At 57.1% G+C, this 24,266-nt stretch overlaps 4 protein-coding genes across 6 annotated transcripts; 3 read left to right on the plus strand and 1 right to left on the minus strand.

The window, feature by feature from the left end:
• Positions 1-330: 330 nt before the first annotated feature.
• On the minus strand, positions 331-1,233 carry ANAPC11 (anaphase promoting complex subunit 11). 2 transcript variants are annotated; one of them, XM_058852242.1, is made up of 3 exons: positions 1,101-1,233; positions 590-1,029; positions 331-549 (listed from the first exon to the last, which is right to left on the minus strand). In XM_058852242.1, exons 1-2 carry the CDS (start codon positions 1,207-1,209, stop codon positions 884-886), a joined length of 255 nt encoding a protein of 84 aa, XP_058708225.1. In that variant the 5' UTR covers positions 1,210-1,233; the 3' UTR covers positions 331-549; positions 590-883. The 2 variants fall into 2 exon arrangements, with proteins under 2 accessions (XP_058708225.1, XP_058708226.1); XM_058852243.1 differs by having other exon boundaries at positions 590-937; positions 1,030-1,209.
• A 91-nt stretch (positions 1,234-1,324) lies between these two features.
• On the plus strand, positions 1,325-5,513 carry ALYREF (Aly/REF export factor). The gene is made up of 6 exons (XM_058852241.1): positions 1,325-1,652; positions 1,813-1,944; positions 3,788-3,935; positions 4,094-4,157; positions 4,278-4,455; positions 5,237-5,513. Exons 1-6 carry the CDS (start codon positions 1,425-1,427, stop codon positions 5,249-5,251), a joined length of 765 nt encoding a protein of 254 aa, XP_058708224.1. The 5' UTR covers positions 1,325-1,424; the 3' UTR covers positions 5,252-5,513.
• Positions 5,514-5,764: 251 nt separating this feature from the next.
• Positions 5,765-13,368, plus strand: ARHGDIA (Rho GDP dissociation inhibitor alpha). Its single transcript, XM_058852244.1, has 6 exons — positions 5,765-5,919; positions 9,833-10,042; positions 10,391-10,474; positions 10,925-11,001; positions 11,174-11,237; positions 11,693-13,368. Exons 2-6 carry the CDS (start codon positions 9,853-9,855, stop codon positions 11,890-11,892), a joined length of 615 nt encoding a protein of 204 aa, XP_058708227.1. The 5' UTR covers positions 5,765-5,919; positions 9,833-9,852; the 3' UTR covers positions 11,893-13,368.
• A 2,316-nt stretch (positions 13,369-15,684) lies between these two features.
• P4HB (prolyl 4-hydroxylase subunit beta) lies at positions 15,685-23,929 on the plus strand. 2 transcript variants are annotated; one of them, XM_058852501.1, is made up of 11 exons: positions 15,685-15,902; positions 16,157-16,363; positions 17,124-17,257; positions 17,459-17,596; positions 19,755-19,859; positions 20,138-20,263; positions 20,497-20,697; positions 21,342-21,462; positions 21,668-21,849; positions 22,284-22,370; positions 22,899-23,929. In XM_058852501.1, the coding sequence occupies exons 1-11, from the start codon at positions 15,743-15,745 to the stop codon at positions 22,983-22,985; spliced, it is 1,548 nt and encodes a 515-aa protein (XP_058708484.1). In that variant the 5' UTR covers positions 15,685-15,742; the 3' UTR covers positions 22,986-23,929. The 2 variants fall into 2 exon arrangements, with proteins under 2 accessions (XP_058708484.1, XP_058708485.1); XM_058852502.1 differs by lacking the exons at positions 22,284-22,370; positions 22,899-23,929 and adding an exon at positions 22,109-22,242.
• The last annotated feature ends 337 nt before the right edge of the window (positions 23,930-24,266 follow it).

Genomic DNA, 24,266 nt, shown 5'->3' on the forward strand with positions numbered 1-24,266 from the left:
TGATCACCAAGTCTGTATCCTGCTGCCAGAGCTGCCCCAGGACCGGGCAGAGGCCATGCCAGATCTCCTGCAGCACAAAGGGGAGCAGGGCCTTTCTGTCTTGGGGGAGACAGGAACAAGAACCCTGTGCCTACAGCCATGTGCTATCCAGCACAGCCCCTTGGCCCCTGCAGCTCCCACAGGCGCTGGGCCATCCTTGAGCCGAAGGGACTTGCTCTGCTGGGTGTCTGAGCAGCCTCAGCACCGCAGGAGGCCTCAGCAGCCCAGAGCTCCCTAGATCTGGGTGGGCTTCCCCATCCCCCCTCCCTACCCAAGGACGGACAAGACAGAGCCATCCCAAGCATGTTTATTGTCACCCCAGAGCCACCAGCACCGGCTCAGGTAGCCACACACTCCGCGGGGGACACGGGGGAGCGCCACGGGCTCCGGGCAGCTCCCGGCCACATCTGCACGGCACTGCGGGAGACACCGGGGGAGTCCGCGCCGGCTACCGGAGATGGGGAGCCCCCAGCTTGTCCCGCGCCTGCCGGGGTGGGGACCCCGCTCCCGCTGCTGCCCGCAGAGCGCCGGGGGGCAGCCCGGTCCTCACCGCAGCGCGGATCCCCGAGGGCGGCCGGGCCGAGCTGGGCAGCAGCACAGCCAGACGGGGCTCGGCGGCGGCGGAGTGGGAGCGGCGCGGGTCGGAGAGCGGCCCCGAGGTTCCACCCACCGAGCGGTGCGGGGCCGAGCCGCCCGCAGCACCGGGCCCCGGCTCGCCCAGCCCGCGGAGACACCGCCCGGCCCCGCTCCGACCCCGGGCGCGGGACACCGGACACAGACACGGACACGCGGCTGGCGTCCGCACGTTTATTGAGCGGGCCACGGCCCGTGCCCGGTGCCGCCGTCACTCCCGGAACTTCCACTCCTGGCGGCACATGGGGCAGTGCTGCTGCACCTGCTGCGAGTTCAGCCACTTGAGGATGCAGTGCATGTGGAAGCAGTGCGAACACTGCCCCCACACCAACGGGCAGTCGTCGCCGGGAACCTTACCTGCGGCACGGACACACCGTCAGCCCCGCCCAGGGCGCAGTGCCCGGTGTCGGTGCCGGTCCCGCACTCACAGTCAGGGCAGCAGCCGTTGAAGGCCATCCGGCAGATGCCGCAGTTCTCGTCGTTCGCCACCCACAGCCAGGACGCCACTCCGTGCCAGCTCCGTACGCGCACCCGCATGTCCCGCTCCCGGTGCCGCTCCCGGTGCCGCTCCCGGTGCCGCTCCCGGTGCCGCTCCCGGTGCCGCTCCCGGTGCCGCTCCCGGTGCCGCTCCCGCCGGAAGCGCCGCCCGCCCCGCGGGGCTCCGCGCGCCCGCCGCGCCTCGGCCCCGCCTGTTCCGCTTCCGGCGCGGGCGCAGCGCGGCCGGAAGTGCGGGTGGGAGCGGTGCCGCCATCATGGCCGACAAGATGGACATGTCCCTGGACGACATCATTAAGCTGAACCGGAGCCAGCGTGGGGCCAGCCGGGGCGGCCGGGGCGGCCGGGGCCGGGGCGGCACCGCACGCGGTGGCGGGCCCGGCCGGGGCGGCGTGGGCGGCGGGCGCGCGGGCGGCGGCCCCGTGCGGAACCGGCCGGTGATGGCCCGGGGCGGCGGCAGGAACCGGCCCGCGCCCTACAGCCGGGTACGGACGGGGCAGGCGGAGCTTGGGCCGCGGCGGCGCGGCGGGCTGGGGTGGAGGGTCCGCGCGGGGCGGGGGCGCGGGCGGCCCTTTGTCCACTCCCGGCGCGGCCGCGGGCTGCAAGGCCCTGGCGCCGGTCAGCGAGGTCCCGCTCTCATTGCAGCCGAAGCAACTCCCCGAGAAGTGGCAGCACGACCTCTTCGACAGCGGCTTCGGGGCCGGGGCCGGCGTGGAGACCGGCGGGAAGCTGCTCGTCTCCAATCTGGACTTCGGCGTTTCGGATGCGGACATCCAGGTGGGGCTCGGGGCACTGCGGCCAGGTCGGGTCCCCGCGGGAACTCCGCCGGCCCTACTCCGGCTTGCGCTCGGGGCCGAGCATTCCCGGCCGAATCCCTAGTGATGGGGTTTGTACTACTTGTGCCTGCTTTGCCGCGATCGTGGTGGTCTCGAGGGGGCTGGAAAATTCGGTTTATACGTGCTTTGTAAGTGACTCCTGTGGTGCATGGGGGACAGGTATCGATGCTGTGATTCTGCTGGATCACGTTGTGATTGTGATTGGAGAATTCACTGTGAACTCTGAGCTCCTGCTCTGCACAGCTGTAGCTATCCCTAACGGTGCCGTGGGCTTTGGTGCTTTGTCAAATCACATTCTGTTGGGTGTCAGGGGGTTCCCAAGGATGCACCCATGAGTGTAACCAGGTAGTTATTTGTCATGGGAACAGCTCCCCTGTACTGCTGCCTCGGTGTCCTGTCCTCCACCTGTGATGGCCCTGCCCTGTTTGGGCTGACCCCTCAGTGCCTGCAGTCTGCCTCGGGGCTGGAGGCTGAGGGGTGTCATAGGGCCACGCGTGGGCTGTGAGCTGTGCAGAAATTCAGTGCCACCTGTGTCCCTGGCGGGGGTTCCTGCAGCACACAGTGTTGCCATCACCCTGGCTGCTGGCTCTCATGTCCTCACCGGAGAAAACCAAACCACTGCTGTCAGACTTTCCTCACTGGTTCGTTCATCCCAGCCTCTCCACGCACCAATCTGGCTGCGCCTGGGGAATTGGAAAGGAGATCTGTCAGGTCACCTACTCACTGGGTACTGTGCTGCACATCACCTCTTTTCCTCATGTAAGTTCAGACTGGGTTTAAATAAGTTCCTGTTTGTTGCAGTGAGGCTGCTGTAAAACTCGGCCCCTGTGCCTTGTGTGGTCAGCACTCACCTTCCTGCTGCTGCACAAGCTCCCACTGGGGTTTGTTACGCAGCAGGGCTGACTCAATGGCTTTGGCCCCCAGCCCCATAATTTAGTGTTGCCTCAGATGTGGGTTGGTTTTGTTCCTGGGCAAATGCCTCTTTGTGAGAGGCCAAAGGCGCTCTGGGCACGAAGGAGCTATGCAGCGGTGCTCTTTGTGTCCTCTGAGGCAGGAGCAGCTGACCCCAGGCTCTGGGCAGAGCTGGCACAGCCTTGCAGGCCACATTCTGTCCAGAAAGCATCTGCCAGGGGCTCTTTGCAGTTCTCCTCCAACAGCCCTGCTGAGAGCCCTGTTGTGACTCAGGAGCAGGTTCACACAGACAGTGCAGTAGCCTTGTTGGCTTCCCAAATGTAGTGCCTGAGAAACAAAACTGGTGGCTCTGTTGCTGCCTCTTTATTTCCAGCCTTTGTGGCATCAAAGGACTGACCTCAGCAGAGGACTTGGTTGGTCTCCAGTTTTGCTCACTATGTTCGTAATGGGCACAAGTCCAGCACAGTAAAAGTGTCATCATCTTGTGGATCCTTGCACTCACATGGTCGTTATCTTCTGTGGGAAAGGTGTCTAGGGTCTGGAGTATTTCCAATAGTTGTCGCTTTGACTCATCTTCAACAAAGACCCCCAGTTCTGGGAAAAAAAACCAGCTCAGCATCCCTTGAATCTGCTTTGCTGGCTGTAAATGTGCCTCCTGCAGGACATGAATGAAGAGTCCTGCTTGGTTTGGCCTCTTGTGACAACTCCCTGAAGTCTTCCTGATGGGTTGTGCTCCCCTCTGCCATTGGGTCTTTTTCCAGGTTGTCCGTGGTGGTTGGACAAGCACTGATGCTGCCAAGTGTGTCTGAGTGGGGCGCTGCAGTGTTTGCAGCATCGATGGATGGGCATGCTCCTTTCCCTCTCATTCTCAGGAGCTCTTTGCGGAGTTTGGGACCTTGAAGAAGGCAGCTGTGCACTATGACAGATCTGGTCGCAGTCTAGGAACGGCAGACGTGCATTTCGAGAGAAAGGCGGATGCGCTGAAGGCAATGAAGCAGTACAACGGGGTCCCCTTGGATGGTGAGTCTGCGTGGCCCATCTCCACAGCCTGTTTCCGTAGCTGGAGTGGAGCGCCCTGCACATCCATGTCCCTCCCCACGCCATGTCCCTCTTGCACGCCCGTGTCGCTGCCTCCTGCTGGGGGTCCCGTGGACTCAGGCTGCTCTCCCTTCCCTCAGGGCGCCCCATGAACATCCAGCTGGTGACGTCACAGATCGACACGCAGCGGAGACCAGCACAGAGGTGGGGGAACCCCCACCTGAGCAGTGGGGTGGGAAGGTGCAGGACCCCTCCCTGGTGGGGAACGTGGGTCCTGGTTGGGTTCACTGAAGGTACTAAAACAGTTGCTTTTAAAACTTGCAGTGTAAACAGAGGTGGCATGACCAGAAACCGCGGGGTCTCAGGGGGATTTGGAGGTGGAGGCAACAGGCGAGGGACTCGTGGTGGGAACAGAGGGAGAGGCAGAGGAGCTGGAAGAACTTCCAAACAGCAGCTCTCTGCAGAAGAACTAGATGCACAGCTGGATGCTTACAATGCCAGGGTAAGTGCTGCTTGGGCATGGTCATGGGCTCCCCACAGCATCTCATCCTGGAAAGCACTGGCGGTCTGGAGCTGGCACAAGAGGGAAAGCATTTTCCAGGTCCTTGGACTGAAGCAGTCTCTCTCTGAAGCTGAGCTGCGCCCTGGCTTGGGCCCCAGCTTCGCTTTCCAGAGCACTTTGTCACCTGTTCCTTATGGCTGAGGAGCAGCTTCCACTCTTGCCAGGCTCTGTAGCTGGAACAGCCACTGCGAGCAGCAGCTGTAGAACAAAACTCACAGAGCTGATAGGTTGCAGGAATGAGAAAACAGAAAGGGAAGTCTCGTGGAAGAACTGTGTGGTGTGCTGCTGGGGAAGGGGTGTAATGTTGGTGGCAGAAATGAGCCCCATCCTGAGGAGCCATGGGCAGGTTGCAGCTGTACGTGGAACATGCTCGGCCTGTGCTGTACCTGGGTCGGGATCCCAACAAAACTGAGGCCACAAGGACACCATGACAGCGGAGTTGGTGGTTCAGGACTGGGATAGGTCAGGGCAAGAGTGTGGAAGAAATGGGATGAGCAGGATTCTAGAAGAAGCCTTGGGGCAGTGTAGGGGTGTGGTCTGCTGTCCTGCTCAGCACGGTGTGCTGTGGCTTGGACCTGCCTGTCCCTGTCCCCCGGTGCTTGGGGGCTCATCAGGGCCAGGCTGCCTGCAATGAAGGGGGTGGGTTTGGGTGCAGGGGGGTGCTACAAGGTGCCAGGGCTGCTCTGAGGCACATGGTGACAGTTCCTCCCCTCTCTTCCAGATGGACACCAGCTAAAGCGGCAGCAGTGGACGCATGGAAGGACTCCAGTCTTGCTCCACACTCCCGGCAGGGGCTGCGGCTGTGGCTACTACTACCGAGGATGGGATTTGTTTTACTTTTACGTTCTGGGATAGGTTTTAACTCCTGTAAAGGTTTTTTTTAATTCTCAGCAGACCTGTTTTGTACCGAGTTATTTTTGGGATAAATTTTTCTGGTTGCCTGTTGGGCCAAGGTGGCTTTTTCACCTTTGCCGTAATAAAATAGAACCATGTCTAGAGCTGTGGCTGGTGCCTTGCCGTGCTGTGCCCCGCGCCCCGTCCCACCCCCACACATACCGTGATGCTCTCTGCCACTCTGCCGTGTACTTGTCCCTCCCTGCCGGTCCCGGTCCCGGTCCCGTCCTGCCCCGCTACTCCGTTCTTGGACCGTTCTCCCGGTCGCGGTCCCTCTGTGCCCCGCCCTGCCGGTCCTGCCCCGCTCCGCCTCGGTCCCGCCCATCCGCTCCGTTCCGCCCCGCCCGTGCGCGCCCCCCCGGCCAATCCGCGCGCGGTCCGCGGCCGGAAGCGCGGCGGCGGCGCGGCCGCGAGTAACGGGAAGTGCCGGGCGTGTCCCGGAAGTGCGGGGGCGCGCGGGGCCTGGGCGGATCCGCGGCGTTGGCAGCGCAGCGCGAGCGAGCGAGACCGGTACGGCGGGCGCGGCGGGGGCGGCGGGAGCGGCGGGGGCGGCGGGAGCGGCGGGAGCGGGGTACCGCGGTACCGCGCGGCGGGAAGGGCTGGGCCGGGCGCGTCGCGCTGGCTCCGGGCCGCGGGAAGGGCCGGGCGCGGCCCAGGGGCGGGCGCGGGGTCCCGGGTGCCCTTGCGCGACCTTCCGAAGGCCGGGGGAGCCGCTGCCCCCGGTGGGGCCGTCCCGGAGCGGAGCGCGTGGGGCGAGGGCGGAGCGCGGAGCGCGGGCGGCCCCCGTTCCCCCGGGGGGCTGGGGCACCTCCCGGTGGGCTCGGCCCGGTGCTCGGGTTGAGGGGCGCTGGAGGGGAGCGCCGGGCCCGACACGTCCCGGGGTCGGCGGTGCCTCTGGCGCGTGCGGGTTGTCCATAAATGGCCGCTGGCTGCGGAATGAGGAACTGGGGGACACCGCACCGGAGTCGGGCTGCTCCGTGTCAAGGCAGGGCCCTTCCACCCCGCGGGCCGGGTGCGCTTCGGGCCCCGGCCGGGGGTTTGCACAGGAGCCGCGGCTCCTGCGCTCCCCCGCCAGCATGACTCCACCGGGAGCAGCGGCGAATTCCCGAGACCCGTTACCGTCGTTTGTCTGTGGTGAGAAAAGCCCCCGGCCGCGCTTCTTGCTCCGCTTGTCCGAGCATTTTTCCAGTGTGGAAGATGTTATTCCATGACTGCAGAGTGGGGACTGTTTCACTGCTGTGGGTTCTGATGCTGACACACACGGATGGGTCACAGGCCTGGCTCCAGGTGCCCACAGTGCTGGTTTTCATCCCTGGTGCAGCACTGCTAGCAGCCTTTATGCTTCTAGAGTTGTGCCTGGCTCTGCACAGTTCCCCCGTGTAGGTGAACAACAGGTCAGGGATATTTCTGAACAAAAACAAACAAAAAAAATCTTCCATCCCCAGACAGCTGAGTCCTCACTGGGCAGTAGTGTGTCCTCCTGTTCCCCGTGTCCTTCCTGGGGCTGTGAGACAGCCGAGGGGATCAGGTGGGGTGAGAATTCCCTCAGATGCTCTTACAAAGTGACTGGTGCAGCGGTGGTACCTGGATGTGCCCTGCCAGCACACAGCCTCAGGAAGTGTCAGCTAGGCTCCTGTCCCTTCTGTGCTACCGGTGTCCCCCCCCGTCCCCTGTGCTGCCCTGGGAACATCTGAGCTGTCCGTGTGGAACACGGAACATGACCAGGCCGGGTCGGGCTGTTCTGGCTCCTCATCCTGGCAGAGCAGAGTGGGACAGGGCCCTGTAGAAACACTTATTGCTGGGTCACATTCCAGCCAAGTTCTCCGGGTGGCTGTGCAGGCTTTCCCTGTGCGCGGGAAGAAGGAAGGGTGGGGACTGCTGGAGCTGGCACTGCTGTGTCCACGGCTGCCGCTGAGGCCTGATGGATGTCGGAAGCTGATTAGCTCATCTCAAGATACTCTGACTAATGCTGGGTTTGCTGCTGCCATGGGATTGAGATTCTGGGGTATGAAGTCAATGGTTCCCACTATCCGTTTGGACACGAGCAGGGATATTCCCGCTGGTGATTCTGCCTGGCAGGAGGTGGGGCTCTCGCGTTAGCTGCTGCAGCTGCTCTGTCCTGCACAAAACATGCAGAGAATCCGGAAGAAACTGCTGGTTTGAGGGAGGAGTGAAGGCAGAGTGCGAATTCCCAGATGGGGATTCAGCCTCCTGCTGCCTTCTACAGGCTGCTGTGATCCTGAGGATCTGCAGGGAGCCATGGTCTGTTTCGGAAGATCCAGGAGCCCTCCTGTACTCTGTTTCCAGCACAGGCTGGGGTCCCTTCCTGCAGCCGTGGCAGTTCCTGGGGGGCTGTGCTGTTCCACGGAGCAGTGGGATCCCCAGGATCTGCGGGTAAGCTGATAGGAAAGGTGAGGGCTGTTTCCCCAGAGCCAAGCCTGCAGTACTGACTGGAATCACGCTGGTTCTGGTCTCCAGGGGTGTTTTCAGTCCTGGTGGGCTCCTGTCACCTTAGAAATTGGGGTTGGGGTGGGTTGTGATTAATCTATGTGGCGGTATGCATGATTCTTCAGCTCTGGATCATGGAAGTCAGGGTGGAACACAGGAACATGACCAAAGAGCTGGGGATTTGGGTTTTTGGTTGGTTTGGACTTTCTTCTTTTTGCCCTGTGTGCTAAATACCAGTTTGAGGGGTTCCTCATGGGTCTGGTGGAGAGATGGGGCTAGTGATGCGTGGGAGGAAACTGTCACCATGTGTGTTACACTGAAGCAGAAGCTCTATGCTGACACCAAACTAGTGCATTTCCAAACTGCTTAGGAGAGGATTCTGGATCTTGGACATGAGCAGCTGCTGGCAGTCAGGGCTGTGAATGCCAAGGCTGTTTCCAGTCAGTGCAGCAGTCTCCCAGCCATGGGAGCTATGCTGGGACTGGAGCTCTTGTTCACAGAACACTGTCCCCAAGAGTTAAAGGTGCTGGAGCAGAGGCTGCCTCATGGCTCCTGCTGTCACTGATACGGCTGTTTGTGAGAGATTCTGTCTCTGCTTGGTCTGAAAATTGGAAGGTTGAGGGTGCCTGTGGATGCTCGTGCACAAAAGTGTACCCACCACTGTTGGAGATAGGTGTGTGGATGCTAGTGGATCCTCTGCCACGTGTGTGATTAGTGTGTTCTCACAGAAGGCCCAGTCACAGAATTTGGGAGTCACCACAAGTTTGAGACTTCGGTTCTATAAAGCTGAAATTTTGTCACTTCCACTCCTGGAAGCTGCAGATATCCTCAGAGCAAGGTGTGAGAGTTAGAACGAACTGCGGGCCGTGGGAGGTATAATCTAGCCTAGAGGCGAGCCAAAGGATGTGAGGAGGGGATTGGGCAGGATGCAGCAAGGAGATGGAGCAGTGCAGGTTGTGTGAGTGTTTGTTTGCTCAGCGCTTCTGGGAGTCCTCAAGCCTGGCAGCTGTTTGGGAGAAGCTGGGTTTGATATGGAGACACTGGCATGAAATCTCATCAGTTGTTCATCTGTAACATGAGACTGAATGTCCTTTTGAAGAAAAATTTCCACATCATTCAGTGTGAAGATGTTGGAGGATGCCGTGTGGAAGGGCCAGCAGTTTGCTGTGCAGATACAGCAGAAAAGTTCCTGGCACAGATGCTTGTGGTATAGTCCCAGTGCCTTTCTAAAGCTGTGCCGAAGTATTCTGAGTCTTTAGAGTCCAAGTTGATATTTGCCATAGGATAACCCTTCAGACAATGTGTCCTGTGGAACACCGAGAATTTCTCAATGTGTCATTGGCTTTTACCAAGGATTTTAATGGAGTGTTGGCATCACCTTTGCCCAGCCCTTGGTGCAGCTGGGCATTTCCTGGGCAGAGTCCTGAGCAGCTGAGCCAGTCTCCACATCTTGCCTGTTCCGCTGGTTGTGTGTGCCACAGATCCTTGCAAAGGGCTGAGCCAGGTGTCTCATCCCACTCTGCCAAGGCACCTGACACAGAGCACTGACCTGACTGAGTTACAAAACATGAGCACCAGATCCCAGCAGAGGCTCCTGGCATTCATGCCAGTGGTGAGACAGAGGCCTATTCTTAGCTGGAATCCTGTTGTGGAGAGCAGAACTGGGTTTATTCTGGGCTCTGCTTTATTCCAGTTGAAAGCCTCACCTGGTTGATCTTGTGTCTTCCCTATGGCTTTGGGTCTTTACATTAGAAGCAAAGCACTGAGGTTGAATTTTTTTTTCACTCTTGCCTGGGCCTCTGCAGGCTGAAGATGAGACCTGGCCTCTGGAGGGCTCTGCAGGAGGCCCTTGGCAGGGTTTGTCTCCCAGGGGTTAGGTAGCATGAAGGGCCCCCGTGAGAGTGGGAGCAGTTCCGGGGAACCCTGCTGCTGGTGTGGTTGGTCAGAGCAGTGACACCTCTCCTCTCTACTTCAGTGCGGGTCACGTGTGTGAGGATGGCGGAGCAGGAGCCAACGGCAGAGCAGCTGGCCCAGATTGCAGCCGAGAATGAGGAGGATGAACACTCTGTCAACTATAAGCCACCTGCCCAGAAGAGCATCCAGGAGATCCAGGAGCTGGACAAGGATGATGAGAGCCTGCGCAAGTACAAAGAGGCACTGCTGGGCGCTGTCACCGTGAGTGCAGGTGAGCCCTGGGATGTGTTGGTCCCTCCCTTCTGGCCTTGCCTCTGCTCCCACCTGGGAGCTGTTCTCCCAGCTCTGTGTTGGGCAGGAGCACAGCCCAGAGCACAAAGCTGTGTCTCTGCTCCCCCATGCCCATGGCTGGCCTGCAGCGTAGGGCTCAGGGACTGAAGGGTGGGGCTGGCACTCTGCCTTTGTGGAGGACTGTGGGCTGTGCAATTGAAGCCCTGACCCTTAGAGAGGCTGCTTTTGCTGGTTTTCATGCTCTTCCAAGAAGTTCCCTGAAAGGAAAAGGATATGTGTTGGCCAGTCTTGGGGATGAGTATTTAACACCTTTTTCTCTTGTCTCTAGATCCCAACGCTCCAAATGTGGTGGTGACCAAACTGACCTTGGTCTGCACTACTGCTCCAGGCCCCCTGGAACTGGACCTGACAGGTGAGTTGGGAGGGAATTCCAGCCCTGCTCCTGGGCAGAGTCGGCAGGAGCACTGCTGGCAAGGTGGGTGAACCTTCTTGTGTCAGAAGTGCTGGAGGCAGAGCACAGTGGTTGGGCCCCAGTGGGTTCAGTACCTGGAGCCAGCAGCAATTCTGTGAGGTGTGAGGGGCCAGATGGGCCAGGCAGAGTCTTTCAGCCTGCACAGAGACATTCATGACAGCTTTGGGGCACACTCTGCAAAGAAACAGTTTGGAATTAATTGCATGGTTGTGCTGCAGTGTCCTCTTGCAGGGCATTGCTTGCCTGGCTCTGGCAGCATAGAGGGCCATGCAGCTAGAGTCATTCCCTGCTCCTGCAGCTCCTGCCCCAGATACCTCATGCCACGGAAATTCACCCCAGAGCACAGCACAGCACAAAGGAGCTCTGAGCAACCCTCTCCCATCTCTGTAGGTGATCTGGAAAGCTACAAGAAGCAGGCATTTGTGCTGAAGGAGGGCGTGGAATACCGGATAAAAATCTCCTTTAGGGTAAGGATTCCAATCTGGAAACAGAATGGATGGAACATCAGACTGCTGTGGTCCTGGCTTGGGGAGCCCTGTGCCCTGAAAGTGGGGTTGTGCTGAAGGAATGGGCTCTTCCTGCAGGTGGGGTGGGCAGTGTGAATGGAGTCCTGCTCAGTCCCTGCTCCTCTCTCTGTAGGTAAACAGGGAGATTGTGTCAGGATTGAAGTACATCCAGCACACGTTCCGGAAAGGCGTGAAAAGTAAGTGCCTCTCTGTAACTTGGTGCTGCTGTGTGTGAGGGCTTCCTGCTCATCTTGCTGCTCTGACAGCGGATGCCCAGCAGCTCCTCACGGGAGGGGACAGTCCTCAATGCCACTGCGCCCGTGGAGCTCTGCAGAGGCAGAGAGTGGTGGGGCAGCCTGTGGTCCTGGCCACACAGCATGTGATCCCAATCCCCCACCCCGAGCACATTTCCCCCCTGATCTTGGCAGGAAGGAGGTCACAGCTGACAGCATTGCTAGCCCTTCAAGGTCACTCCCCACAGGAGGGGCCCATTCCTGGGGGGGAGGGAGCTCTGAACTGGGTGAGATTCCTATTGTTAGAGCTGCTCTACAGATTGTTGTAACAGTAACAGACCTTCCGTTTGCTTTAGCCTTGCCCCAGATGCAGGGGAGGTTCCTGAACAGCCTCCACACACCTCTTTTTGTCCTTTCAGTTGACAAGACCGAATACATGGTTGGGAGCTATGGCCCCCGAGCAGAGGAGTACGAGTTTCTGACCCCCATGGAAGAGGCCCCAAAGGGCATGCTGGCCCGGGGCAGCTACAACATCAAATCCAAGTTCACAGATGATGATAAGACTGACCACCTGTCCTGGGAGTGGAACCTGACTATCAAGAAGGATTGGAAGGACTAGCCCTTCCTGAGGCCAAACCCCAGAGAGCGTGAATCAGACAGTGGCTACCGTAGAATTCCCCCCCTGTACCAAAGTGCTGACATTGGAACCCTCTTACCTGTCACCCCCATTATCATTTGACCAGAGAGCTCAGTTTTTTATGTGCCCCTTCCCCAGAGAATTGCTGAGTGCATTGACCAAACCATGCTGTCTGCATCTGGTCTCCAGCTGCCCGTCCTGGGGCTGTGCTGCCCCAGCACTGAGGGGAGTGCCCACTCCCTTGCCAGGCCCTTTCTTGCTTCCCACCTTCCTTTATCTAGGAGGTGCCAAAGGGGAGGAACCCCTGTTAGGATCCTGTGCTTGGCTTTCCTGCGCACAGCTCAGGGTAGCTACTGCCTCCAAGTAGCTGAAGAATTTTGGTGCCAGGCAGCTGTCAAATCATTTATTGGCTCAAGTGTTGTCTGCCTGCCCTTTCCACCCCGTCGGTGTCCTGGGCAGCTTCATTTGTGGATGTTCCCTGTAACCATGATGCCTTAAATGTGTAACATGTATCCTCTAGGGAGGGGGTCCTGCCCTGTTACACTTTTTAAACGCCACCTGCCCTCCCCGTCTGTTGGCATGGGCTCAGCTTGGTCATGCCCCTCATGTGTTATTAGGAAAGATTCACAACTTCCCACTTCACTGCTGGTCCGTTCCTCACCTGAGACAGGACATCTCCAGAGGGGAGAGGGTGTGACATCCTGGGTGATGCCTGGCTGCCCTTCCTGGTGTCCCAAGCACTGGCCTGGCTGGACCCCAGCCTTGCCTGCGCAGAGCCCCGAGCTCTCTGGGTGCCTCTGCGGCACAGAGGGGGCTGAAGGGCAGGGCGGTGCAGGGGTCACCAACGTTGCCATCACCTCGCACTTCTCATTGCAGCCCAGGTAGCTGCAAAGCACTGAAATTCCAGGACAGCACCTGCCCTCCTGGCTGTTTTGGGCTGAGGATGGACAAGTCTGTCTCTGCAGCTGCTCCTCATGCGATCAACAAAGAGCTTGCGATGGACAAGTGTTCCGAAGCGGTTAATGCCTTATGTATCTGTTCTGCCTTCAGAATCTGTGCCTGGCCTGTCAGTAGTTACTGCCTTGACACTCGGCCCCCCCCGTGCCTGTCGCAGACCTGCAGCATGCTGGCCTCCACCCTTGGCTGCACAGCTGCACCTCTTGGGGCAAAGAAGCCCCAGGGGCCCCCTGCAAGACCGGGGGGGCTGGGCAGGCATGCGCCACCTCTTCAGCCCTCCGATTTGGATCTACCACGTTGAGGATAGAACTGGGACCAAGTACATGTGGCTTTCTCGTAGCTACGTCTTTGCCTCTAACTCCCCTCACCCTGCCCCTAGAGAGTTTTTTGTTAATTTGATTTGGTGTGTATTGTCTGTAAGTCCTAGACCCAGGTTAACAGGTTTGAAATCATCGTCTGCTTCTCCTTTTATGACAGTTAAATAAACTCTTTGAACTGACAGTGTACTGTCCATGCTGCATTGTCAGCATGAAGTAACTGAATGGGATTTCTGCAAACACTTAGGATGGGAGAAGACCGGGATCTCTGGGCTTGCTAGAATGTGAACCGGGATCTGGGACAGCCCTTCCCAGAGGAGGAGAAGGCCCATGGCAATAGGTGTGCAGGATCTGTCCCTTGCTGTTTGCCCACAGTGTGAGGGCTTGGAGTGTGTGGGGCAGTGGAAACAGGGATTTCCAAGGTGGGGTCTCTTGCCAGCAGAGGAACAGGCAGGCTCTGAGCCCACAGTGCAAATGCTCCAGCTGCAGACACAAAGGGAAATTCCTGTGCAGTCACAGGAATGAGGGAGGCGATCACAGAACACAATCCAGGAGAGGCAGCTTGATAAGAGCCTGCGGATGTTTACAGAGCATGTGGCATGTTTGTGTTAAGGGTAAGGAAAGCGTAGCCATGAAAAGCTCTTTACAGAATCCATGGTGTGAGAGAACCTGCAGGAGGGGGCTCAGCTCTCTTCCTGGTCAAAGGCTCACGAAGGCAACTGAGAACTCTATAGGCTCCCTCTTGTGTTTGGAGCTTACAGCACAGGTCCCTTCCTTGGGCCTTGGAAAACTGCTAAAGGGGATGATAGAACTTGGAAAGGACAAGGGCTGAAGGCAACAGTCTGGGCTAGGCAGGAGCTGGCATGTGGCCAGTGCCCACTCCAGCAGGCACATGCCACTCATGCTGCTTGCTATGGAGAGCAGTGCCCAGCTGTGACCTCCCAGCCCTCTGCACAGTGTGGGGCCATGGAGGACAGTGTGGGGATGGGAGCAGGGAACAGGCCTCACTCTCAGTTGTGTCAGTTAGTTGCATCCCAGATGTGCCTGATTGCGTTAAAAAAAAAAACCCTGTGCTGGTTCCCAACAGCCGCTCTGCGGTACCCAGCTGATGCAACCCTGACACTTTGGCAAGAGTTTCCACACCCAGGGTGTGGAGGCTTCTGTTAGGCCGTTTTACCGGAGGCCTGGATGGGCAGGACAGCTGTGCTATGCTCCAACTCTGGGGATTCTCTGCCTCTGTTGTCTGGCACGTCTTCGTCCTGCGGGGTGACAGCTGGGCTAAGGCAGCAGCTGATTCCCTCCCTACCAGACCAACGTGTCTGTGCCTGCCAGACCCTGGGTGGCCGCCGTGCCCTCACCGTGTGCTCAGCTTTACCTTCCAAGACTTCGCTGGACTGTCCCCGGGCCTGACAAAAGCGTCTGGTTCAGTATGGGCCGCAGCTCCGGAACGGTCTACAGCCACTCGGGGCAGGCGGATTGTCTTCGGGGAACCGGTGAGCGCCTCGCTCCCTGCCCCACTGGCCCAGGGCACCGGGCGTGGCCCCGAGCAAAGAGCAGCGGCTTTGCAGCAGCCCCGAGCTGGCAATGGCCGGGGCGCGGCCGGAGCCCGGAGCCTGCCCCGCTGCAGCACAGCCGGGTGACACACAGTGCGCAGGGGCTGCCCTGTGCCGTGTACCCTGAACCGGTACCCTAGCACGGGCAGCGCACACCAGCAGCAGTCGGGAGCCTCGGCAGTACCGGGGCAGCGCAGGCAGACCCGAGCCAGGAGATTTTCCCCTGCCACGGTCAGCAGACTCTGTCCGCTAGGTTTCTCCTCCACAAGCTCTGCGTGCTCTAGAGCCTCAGCGGGCCCTGCGCGGCCTGGGGGGCACGAGGAGCCCCCGCGCTGGTGCCTTCTCCGTGAGGGCGTGTGTGCTGAGAGGCCCCGCGACCCCCGCGGGGACGCCGGCCCCGCCTGAGCTCGCCCGGCCCGTCTCCGTGACTGGCGAGCTTGCAGCAAAGCGAAACGGGACCGTCCCCAGGCGGCCTGACAGAGAGCGTCGGGGGGTAGCGCTGCCGGAGCGGCCCCGAGGCGAGGCCGTTTATGAGGGGATGGGGAACGGACGGGGCCGAGCAGCAGCGAACCGCGGCAGGCCGGCCTCGCGCGCCAGCCTGGTCACGTGGTACGCGCGGCCCAGTCAGGATCCACCACGCGCTCGTGGCCGTGCGCACGCGCAGTTGGGCCCGGCGGCGCTTCCCGAGTGCCACGTTCGAGGGCAGGGGCCGCGCGAGGCGGCGGTGCCGACCAATCGCGAGCGGCACGGCGAGGAAAGGGGCCAATCGCGACCTGCTGGCGGCGAGCGGGGCTGGCGGCCAACCCGAGGCGGCGAGTGAGGGGCGTGCCCGGACCGCCAGCCAATGGAAGGCAGGCGGTGGCCGGGACAGCGGCACCGGCCAATGGCAGGCGGGCGGCGCGACCAATAGCGCACGGCAGCGGCCGGCAGGGGCGGGTCTATAAAAGGGAGGCGGTGCCGCGGCCGCGCGCTTGTCCCAGCTCGTCCCGAACGCCGCCATCAGCCATGGCGGGGCTGCGCTCTCTGCTGCCGCTGCTCTGCTCGGCCCTGCTGCTGCTGCCCGCTCGCGCCGCCGCGGCGGAGGAGGAGGATGGCGTCCTGGTGCTGCGCGCCAGCTCCTTCGAGCAGGCGCTGGCCGAGCACCGATACCTGCTCGTCGAGTTCTGTGAGCGCGGCGGGGCCGGGCCGGGGGGAACGGGCGGGCGGGGACCGAGGGCGCGGCTGGGGGACGGAAGGGTCGGGCCGGGGAGAGGAGCTGAGGAACGGGCTCACCCGGGCGGGTGTGGGGCTGGACCGGGGCACGGGGTCTGCGCGGCCCCCGGCCCGCCCCCCCCGGGACTCCGAGAGTCCAGGCGGGGCTCGGTCCGCCCGGGAGCGGAGTCGGGGAGGCCCGGCCGGCGCTGACGCCCCATCCCGCAGACGCCCCGTGGTGCGGGCACTGCAAAGCGCTGGCGCCCGAGTACGCGAAGGCGGCGGCGAAGCTGAAGGCGGAGGGCTCGGAAATCCGGCTGGCCAAGGTGGACGCCACGGAGGAGTCGGAGCTGGCGCAGCAGTTCGGCGTACGCGGGTATCCCACCATCAAGTTCTTCAAGAACGGCGACAAAGCTGCGCCCAAGGAGTACACGGGTGAGGACTTGGACAGGACGCGGGTGAACCGGGTCTGGATGTGCCGCCAGGGTGCAGAGGGCAGCAACGTGGCGCCGGATCCCAGCACAGGGCCCCGTGCTGGAGCTGCGCTGCTGTGCCTGGACAAGGTCCACTGTGACAGCGACCTGGGAATGGTGCTGGGTCCATGGGGAACAGGCCAACCTGTTGGCCTTAATGGTCTCCTGGAGAGATCCCGAAGGTCAGCTAGAATGGAGGAAGTTGCTTTTGTGTAGGAAAGCGAAGTGACCTGAGCTTGGTTTGTTGTATGGCTAGACTTGACTCAAGTACCATAGCCAGAACTAGAAATGTGCCTGGGCTGTTGGGTGAGGGAGCAAAAACAGGGTGTGAGAGAGCTGCAAGGAAGGCCACGACAGAATTCAGCTAAGCCAGGGCACACAGTGCTGGTAACAGAGGGTAACATCCAGAATAAAGATCCTGGAAGGAAAAGGTGCTGTAATAACATAAGTAATACAGGGGAATTGCCGCATTGCTGGTCAAAGTTTAAGGCCGGTGCAGGAGGTGAGAGAAGAATGGATTCCTGGGAGCCCCTTGTACCCTGACTTATCAATTAGGGATTAGCTTAATTACACCATGAGTGAAAGGGAGTTGCGTAAATGATACCTTGAGTCTTGCTGATCTCTTGACCAGCTGCTGAAAGGTCTTCTCTCTCAAAGCTTGAGGTGTTTTGTGGTCTTGGACTTCCTCGGTGGGGAAAGTGACTCCTTCTTATCTCCTGTAGCTGGCAGGGAAGCGGATGACATCGTCAGCTGGCTGAAGAAGCGCACGGGCCCAGCTGCTGCCACCCTGACTGATGTGGCTGCTGCAGAGGCACTGGTGGACTCCAGTGAAGTGGTGGTGATTGGTTTCTTCAAGGTAGCGTTTGTGTTTCCACTGGAGATGTTCTTGTGTGTGTCCAGGGTCTTCCCTGCTTCCTCATGGCTGGGGAAAGCTTTGTGCCTTATGCAGTACTTGCTGTCTTGCCTTACTTGAGCTTCCAGTTCTTTGGGCTGAGCCCTGGGATGTGAATGCTTCAGGTGATGTGGCCCCTCTGAGACACCTTTCTTTACTCTCCAGGATTTGACCTCAGAGGCAGCAAAGGAGTTCCTGCTGGCAGCAGAAGCTGTGGATGATATTCCTTTTGGGATTTCCTCCAGTGCTGATGTCTTCACCAAGTACCAGATCAGTAAGGACAGTGTCATCCTCTTCAAGAAGGTACTGGCTGGTGCCAAGTCTGAGCACCACACTGGGGTCTGCTGTCTCTTTTCTTTAATTAGTCAAACTTCAGCAAGGTCAGCCCTGGATGAAACAGCAAAGGCCCCATACTGTTAGTAGCTGGTTTTGTGGCCCCTTTGTGGCGTGGGGGAGACTCAGTGACCCACAGTGTGCAGCTGTGTCAGTCTCCCAGGCCTGTGCTGTTCTTCCAGAGCTGCTGGGCTTCTTTGGGTGTGGGTTGTTCCTTCACTCGGCTCCATGTTCCTCAGCTCTCTGCAGTGCAGCAGTGGTCACACAGTCCTGGACAGGCCCAAGAGAACAGTAGATGAGCTGTCTGGCTGTTTGGTTGTGTCTTAGTATAGAGTTGCTTTTCATTGCTCCCTGGTGCATCCAAGAGCTGCTTTGTCTCACTGCTGTGGGTTCTGCAGTGCAGGGATTCCAGAGAAGCTCCTAAGAGGATTTGCAGTTCCAGCTGACTGGGCTGGGGCAGTGGATTATGTACAGAGGGATGCTGACTACCTACAGAATCACAGCATACTATTGGAGGCATGAAAATCCCCATCACTGGGATGAATTTTCAAGTTTGAGCAGACAAGAAGAGGTTCTTCAAGCTTGGTGGCTCCTCACCCAGAGGTGCTGTGAGGCAGGACAGAGGTGTGAGACTTTGGGGTCAGACTTACTAAACCTGTAATTTCATCAATCATGACTCTGCCCAGTCTGACATAACACACGACTTTTCTTTTTGTTCATCTGAAATAATTGTTTTATTCTGCTATACCTATGACACTTTTTTTTATGGTGGTAGAAGCTTGTAGACTTAAATTCTGAGTCAGAGCCCCTCAGGTCAATGTGGCTGAGGAAATATCTGGCTAACGAGCTCAAAATGCATTGACAAAATGGGGGGAGGTGGGGGAGGGAAGAGTGTTTTGTTCTTGTCTCATTTGGTAGTTGTGTGCTATTGTGTGAGTAGCTTTGTATGTCAGTTTTGTGTGTCCCACTCTGGGTAGGGCTGGGCTGGGCAGAGCTCTGGGCCTGGCAGCCTTTCGTTTGTCTTGGGAGCAGGAGGAACCAGGCTGGGACAGGGCAGCAGCGCTTGACTCTATGGAGGAAGCAGCCTAGAGCTGTCCAGCTATGTGGGTTCATTCCTGTGCAATGGCATGGCAGTGCCATGGAGCTCTTGGATAGATCTACTCTAAACCAAGGAGAAAAGAAGCACCCACAGTAATCAAACACCAGGGCAGGACAACTTGATGGCCTATTTTGGTTTTGGGCTTTGGCTCAATACCATTAGTTGGGTCTGACCTGAGAGGGTTTGGCTCATTGTTCTTCTCTTACTCTGTGTGAGTTGTCCAGACTCGCACAGGCACTCACACAGCTGTCCTGATGGTGCTGAGGGAATCTGCAAAACTCCTTGAAGTGTTTGCAAAGTTATTTTCCAATCTTAAGTGTTTTCCTTGGCTTCTCCACTGAGTCTGGTGTGCCTCCCCTAACAGAAGGTTATCTGAGTCCACACGCTGCCTTCTGTCAGCATCTTGAGTATGGTCTTGCCAGGGCACTGCTGTGCCCTTCTGCACATCCTCCCTCTAACCTTGATTTGCCCTCTGCAGCTGTTCCTGTTTCAGGCTGCCAGGGGGTTCTGGGATCCTGGTCAGGGATGATATGGGTGATGGCCCTGTAGAACACGATGTGGCACCTCTGGTGTCATGTGCAACATGTGCTGCTGTCCCTAACAGAGTTTGGAATGAAGCCCCCAGACCTGAGGAAATCACTGTTTGCTGCAAGTCAGACATTCCCAGCAATGGCTGCAAGTGTCTGCTCTGACCATTGATTGCTGCAGAGAAGCTGGAGGCAGCTGCTCAGGGTCCTTCTTGGTGACTTGCACCACCAAGGGTTTCACAGTGGTGCAGAGCAAGGCTGAGATCAAACCTGGCTGTTGTTGCTGCTTATCTTCTGGTGGGGGGTGATTTAAAGCTTTGCTGGCAAGAAGGATGAACACCTTGACCCAGACTTTATGTGGACATGGGGTAACCTTGCTGAGATGGAAGTCTGCTCTAAATGAGTGCAGCTAGGATCCCTTGGGGCAGTGATCGGTGTGAAGGCGTTGAGAGATTTGTGTGGGATGCACAAGGGTTCTAATGAAGAATGTCTATTCTTGCAGTTTGATGAAGGCCAGAACAACTTTGAAGGGGATCTCACGAAAGATAATCTGCTGAACTTCATCAAGTCTAATTCATTGCCTCTGGTCATAGAGTTCACTGAGCAGGTGGGTCTTTAGATATCTGACAAGGCCCATCCCATGGCTGCTGCAAGAATATAGCAGAGTTTCAGTTGTAGATTCTATGGTCATGTTTTATTGTGGAGCTGACAACGGGGGTATGGAGGAATGGGAAGGACACAGAATAAAAAAGGTTTGAGCTTGCTGTGCAGAGCAGTCCTGCAGTATTGGAGGCTGCTGTGGGCTGGTCAGCATAGTGGAGTTAAACTGGCTTGGGTACTGATTTGCCTCTTTTCCAAAAATAAACTTTATTTTTTATTCCTCAGACTGCTCCTAAAATATTTGGAGGAGAGATCAAGACTCATATTCTACTTTTCTTACCAAAAAGTGTGTCTGACTATCAAGGGAAGCTGGACAACTTCAAGAGTGCAGCTGGGAACTTCAAAGGGAAGGTGAGGTGGATTTCTTGGATCATGAGCTGAGATATCACCCACCTCCAGCAGAGAAGTGTGGCTCTGTCTATCCATGGAGCAGTTGTGGAGGAGGACTTTAAGCCGGCTCTCTCTTCTGGGACAGGGGGAGGAAAAGAACCAGTTCAGCTACACTTGGTGCGAGCGTGTGTGAAGTGTCAGCAGCCACAAGATACTCAGGTTCACCTCCTGCCTTTCATTTTTTTCCTCCCAAGATCCTGTTCATCTTCATAGACAGTGACCACAGTGACAACCAGAGGATTTTGGAGTTCTTTGGCCTAAAGAAGGAAGAGTGCCCAGCTGTACGTCTGATCACCCTGGAGGAAGAAATGACCAAATACAAACCTGAGTCTGATGAGCTCACAGCAGACAAGATCAAAGAGTTCTGTAACAAGTTCCTGGCAGGCAAGATCAAGGTATGTGGATAAACAGTACTGATGGTGAACAAGGTAGCTGAGCAGGAACAGAAATGCCCTCTATGAGGGGCTGGAGAGCCAGCTGGAGAAGCGCCTCCATCTTCTGCAGGGAACATCCCATGGGCTTTGTGATTAGGAATGAGAGGCAAAGCTGCTGGGGCCTGGAGGCTGTAGGAGAGCAAGCCAAGTAGAGGGACTTGGGCATGGCCAAGCAGTTGTGCTCTCCCTGTGGGGATGGTACTGTTTACCTAGCTGCTCTTTCTGCCAGCAGTCTGTGGAAGGTGTGAGTTCTGTGGCACAGGGAAAAGAGCTGTCAGCTCCCATCTGCTGGAGGAGCCGTGGCTCACCCAGCAGTGGGGGTGCAGCAAAGCCCAGTCCTCTTGGAATGTCAGCAGTGCTGCTTCCCTCCTGCAGAGCTCTGCTGACATTCTCTCTGCACAACAGCACCTCCTATTACTGCTGGGTCAGGGTGGGAAGGAGACTGTGGGAGAAGAGGAAGTGACCAATTCATCTGGTTGCTTACAGTCTGTGACTGAGGCACCAGTGGGGTGGTGAAACATGGGTTTTCCAGGATATGTGATTGCATGTTCAGACTAAGCAGCCACGTAGCAAACTGTTTATCTGGATTTCACTTTTAATTCCAGCCCCACCTAATGAGTCAGGATCTTCCTGAAGACTGGGACAAGCACCCTGTCAAAGTTCTGGTTGGGAAAAACTTTGAAGAAGTTGCTTTTGATGAGAATAAGAATGTCTTTGTGGAGTTCTGTGAGTATCTTTCTACAGTTAATTCCAAGTAACTGGTGTGAAAAGATTGCCAAAACACTGCGTGACCAGGATTAGGGGAAAAGCCTTTTGCAGATTGGGCCCTAATAGCAGTGCCTTGGTTGCAAAGATGTGTGAGAACTGCCTGGTTGGGGAGGAGTGGTACCCTGATAGATTGTTGGTGCAACTCTATCTCTGTAATTAACAGATGCCCCGTGGTGTGGTCACTGCAAGCAGCTGGCTCCAATCTGGGACAAGCTGGGAGAAATCTACAGGGACCATGAGAACATTGTCATTGCCAAGATGGACTCAACGGCTAATGAAGTGGAGGCAGTGAAAATCCACAGCTTCCCCACACTCAAGTTCTTCCCTGCAGGCTCTGGCAGAAATGTAAGCGGGCAGCCAGGCTGGCGTGGCTGCGTAGCCAGGGAGCACGGGAATGCTCAGCTGCTTGCTCGAGTTGGACAAGACCTATGGGAGGGATCTGCATTCTGTTGGGATGGAACACAGCAAGTCTACAGGACACCCGAGACCCTCTGTGGGGTCTGGGCTGTAGGAAAGAGTTTGGGGGGCAGTGGGAAGTGGGAATGGGGAAAAGAGGGAGCATAGAGGACAGTGTGCTCATCTGCAGGCTATTCTTTCCTCGCAGTGATCTCTGAAGTCTAGTGGCTGAGCTGTTTTCCTTCGTCTCATATGGGTGAAGGTGAATTTTTAAATTCCCTTTTGCTTGGCATGTTCACTGTTGCTCAGAAAGAGAATCCTCCTCTCCAGGGGTGTGGGTCTGTAGTGCCCATAACCAGCATCCTTATGTTTTCCCTGTGTAGGTAATTGACTATAATGGGGAAAGGACACTAGAAGGATTCAAAAAATTCCTGGAAAGCGGAGGTCAGGATGGGGCAGCAGCTGATGATGTGAGTAATGTGAATGAAGTACTCTGGGCCTTTGGAACATGGGTCAGATGTGGTTCTGTGGGTGAATCCTCAGTCCTAAATAAGATCCTGTTTTGTTACCTATCAGGAGAGCGTATTGCTGGTGAACAAAGTGCCCACATCAGTGTGATCTGTTCAGGTGCAGCTTGGCTGGCTTTGCGCCTGCAATGGGCTCCTTTTCTGGAGCACCCTGTGGGTGTACAGTTAGCAGTGCTGAGGCACTCAGCCTGGAAGAGGGCTGTGTGATTAATGCCACATACCTGTCTGTCTGCTTGGAAGCTCTCATCTGCTGGGGTGGGGAGGGTGTGGGGAGGCTATTACAGATGTACAGGTACCAGCATTCAGGGGTTCCTAATCCATAGTGTCCTGAACCTGAAGCTCTTGATGGAAGTCTCTGAATGTTTTAGCATGGCAGTAGAGAGCAGTGACCAGGTGAGGGCTGCTGCTCAGTGCTTGGTTCTAGATCTGCCTCATGTGCCAGAAACCAGGAGCTGTCTGTAACTTCCACAGGATCTGGAGGACCTGGAGATGGATGAAGAAACGGAACTTGAGGAAGGTGATGAAGATGAGCAGAAACTCCAAAAGGATGAATTGTAAAGAGAAGACTGATCTACATCACGCAAAAAATCAGACACTAAATTGGCTGCTGTGATGCAGCCCAGTGAGTCAGAAACCCATTAAGATTTAAAGCAGAAGGTAAATGACTGGAAATCCAGGGATTGGCTTTTAAAGTAACACTTTACCCTCACTTGTCTGTACACTTACCTTTTCTTTCTTTTGGCTTTTGAAAAGGGAACTGTCACTAGGGAGCCAGCCCAGCCAGCTGGGCTCTTTTTTCTATTGTGATGTACTTTTTTGTACACAGCTTTTGTCTGGAGAACTCTGTTCTTCTGGGCAGCAGGAGGTTGTGAGGTGGTACCAGGAGTTCAGTGGCCTGACAATCTGGAGCTTTGCCACTAACATCTTCCAATACAGCTTTTTTTTCTCTTTTTCTTTCAAAACTAAAGCCCTTAATTGATTTCTGCACCTGGCAGGGTCCTTAACAGTGTCAGCTGTTCATCCCTGGGGCTGGCCTTCAGTATATGTAGGGGCAGAGGGCTGATGGCTTCCTGGGGAAAGGTGTATGTGAAGGTGCTTCTCTTCATGCTAGCCGGATGTTTCCTTTCCCTTCTCCTTTAAGACACTTGGAGATGACTATTCCAAACTCCTGGAGGGGTGGAATACTGTGTGCACTGGCTGTGGCAGGCTCTGAGGGTGGAGGTGGCTGCTGGCTCACCAGCTGTGTTGACATCCTTTTGATCAAAGACAAGAGCTGCAATCCCTTTCCATGAATTATTTTGAGTGGGCTGACCCAGCAGGTGGGTGGTGGGGGAGGGCCTGATAAACAGATCAAACAGGACATTTGCAATTACTGGGGTTTGGGAATGTGACTGAGGGAGTGCCTCACAGGCCTGAGCTGCATCAGGCTGGTTCTTAGCATTCTGCTACAATAACATTGGTACCGAATTTGATGGCCAAATAAAGTTGAGATTTTAATACTATTATGTCTCTGTGTCTTTATCAGAGTGTAGAATATTTGACCCTACCCTTGAAGGGGGGGAGATCAGAGTTTGTAGGGTGATTTTCAAGGGACTCTGCTGCAATGGGGTGTGTGTCACTTTCTCCATGTAATTTGTAAAGGAGAAGAACATTCCAATGCTGGTGTCCTGCCCAGATTCCATGGGCTCGTGCAGGTGCTCTGTTGGGAGTGAGCGGGCCGTGGTTTGGCTCTGAGAGGGTGCAGCCCCTCAGCCAGCTGGCTGGGCTGAGCAGGGAGTCAGGGCACGCCAGGGCTGCTGTGGCTCTTCTAGTCAGGCTCACATGACCCTGTGAGCCACG

Source organism: Poecile atricapillus, chromosome 17 (genome assembly GCF_030490865.1).
Source record: "Poecile atricapillus isolate bPoeAtr1 chromosome 17, bPoeAtr1.hap1, whole genome shotgun sequence".
NCBI classification, from domain to species: domain Eukaryota; kingdom Metazoa; phylum Chordata; class Aves; order Passeriformes; family Paridae; genus Poecile; species Poecile atricapillus.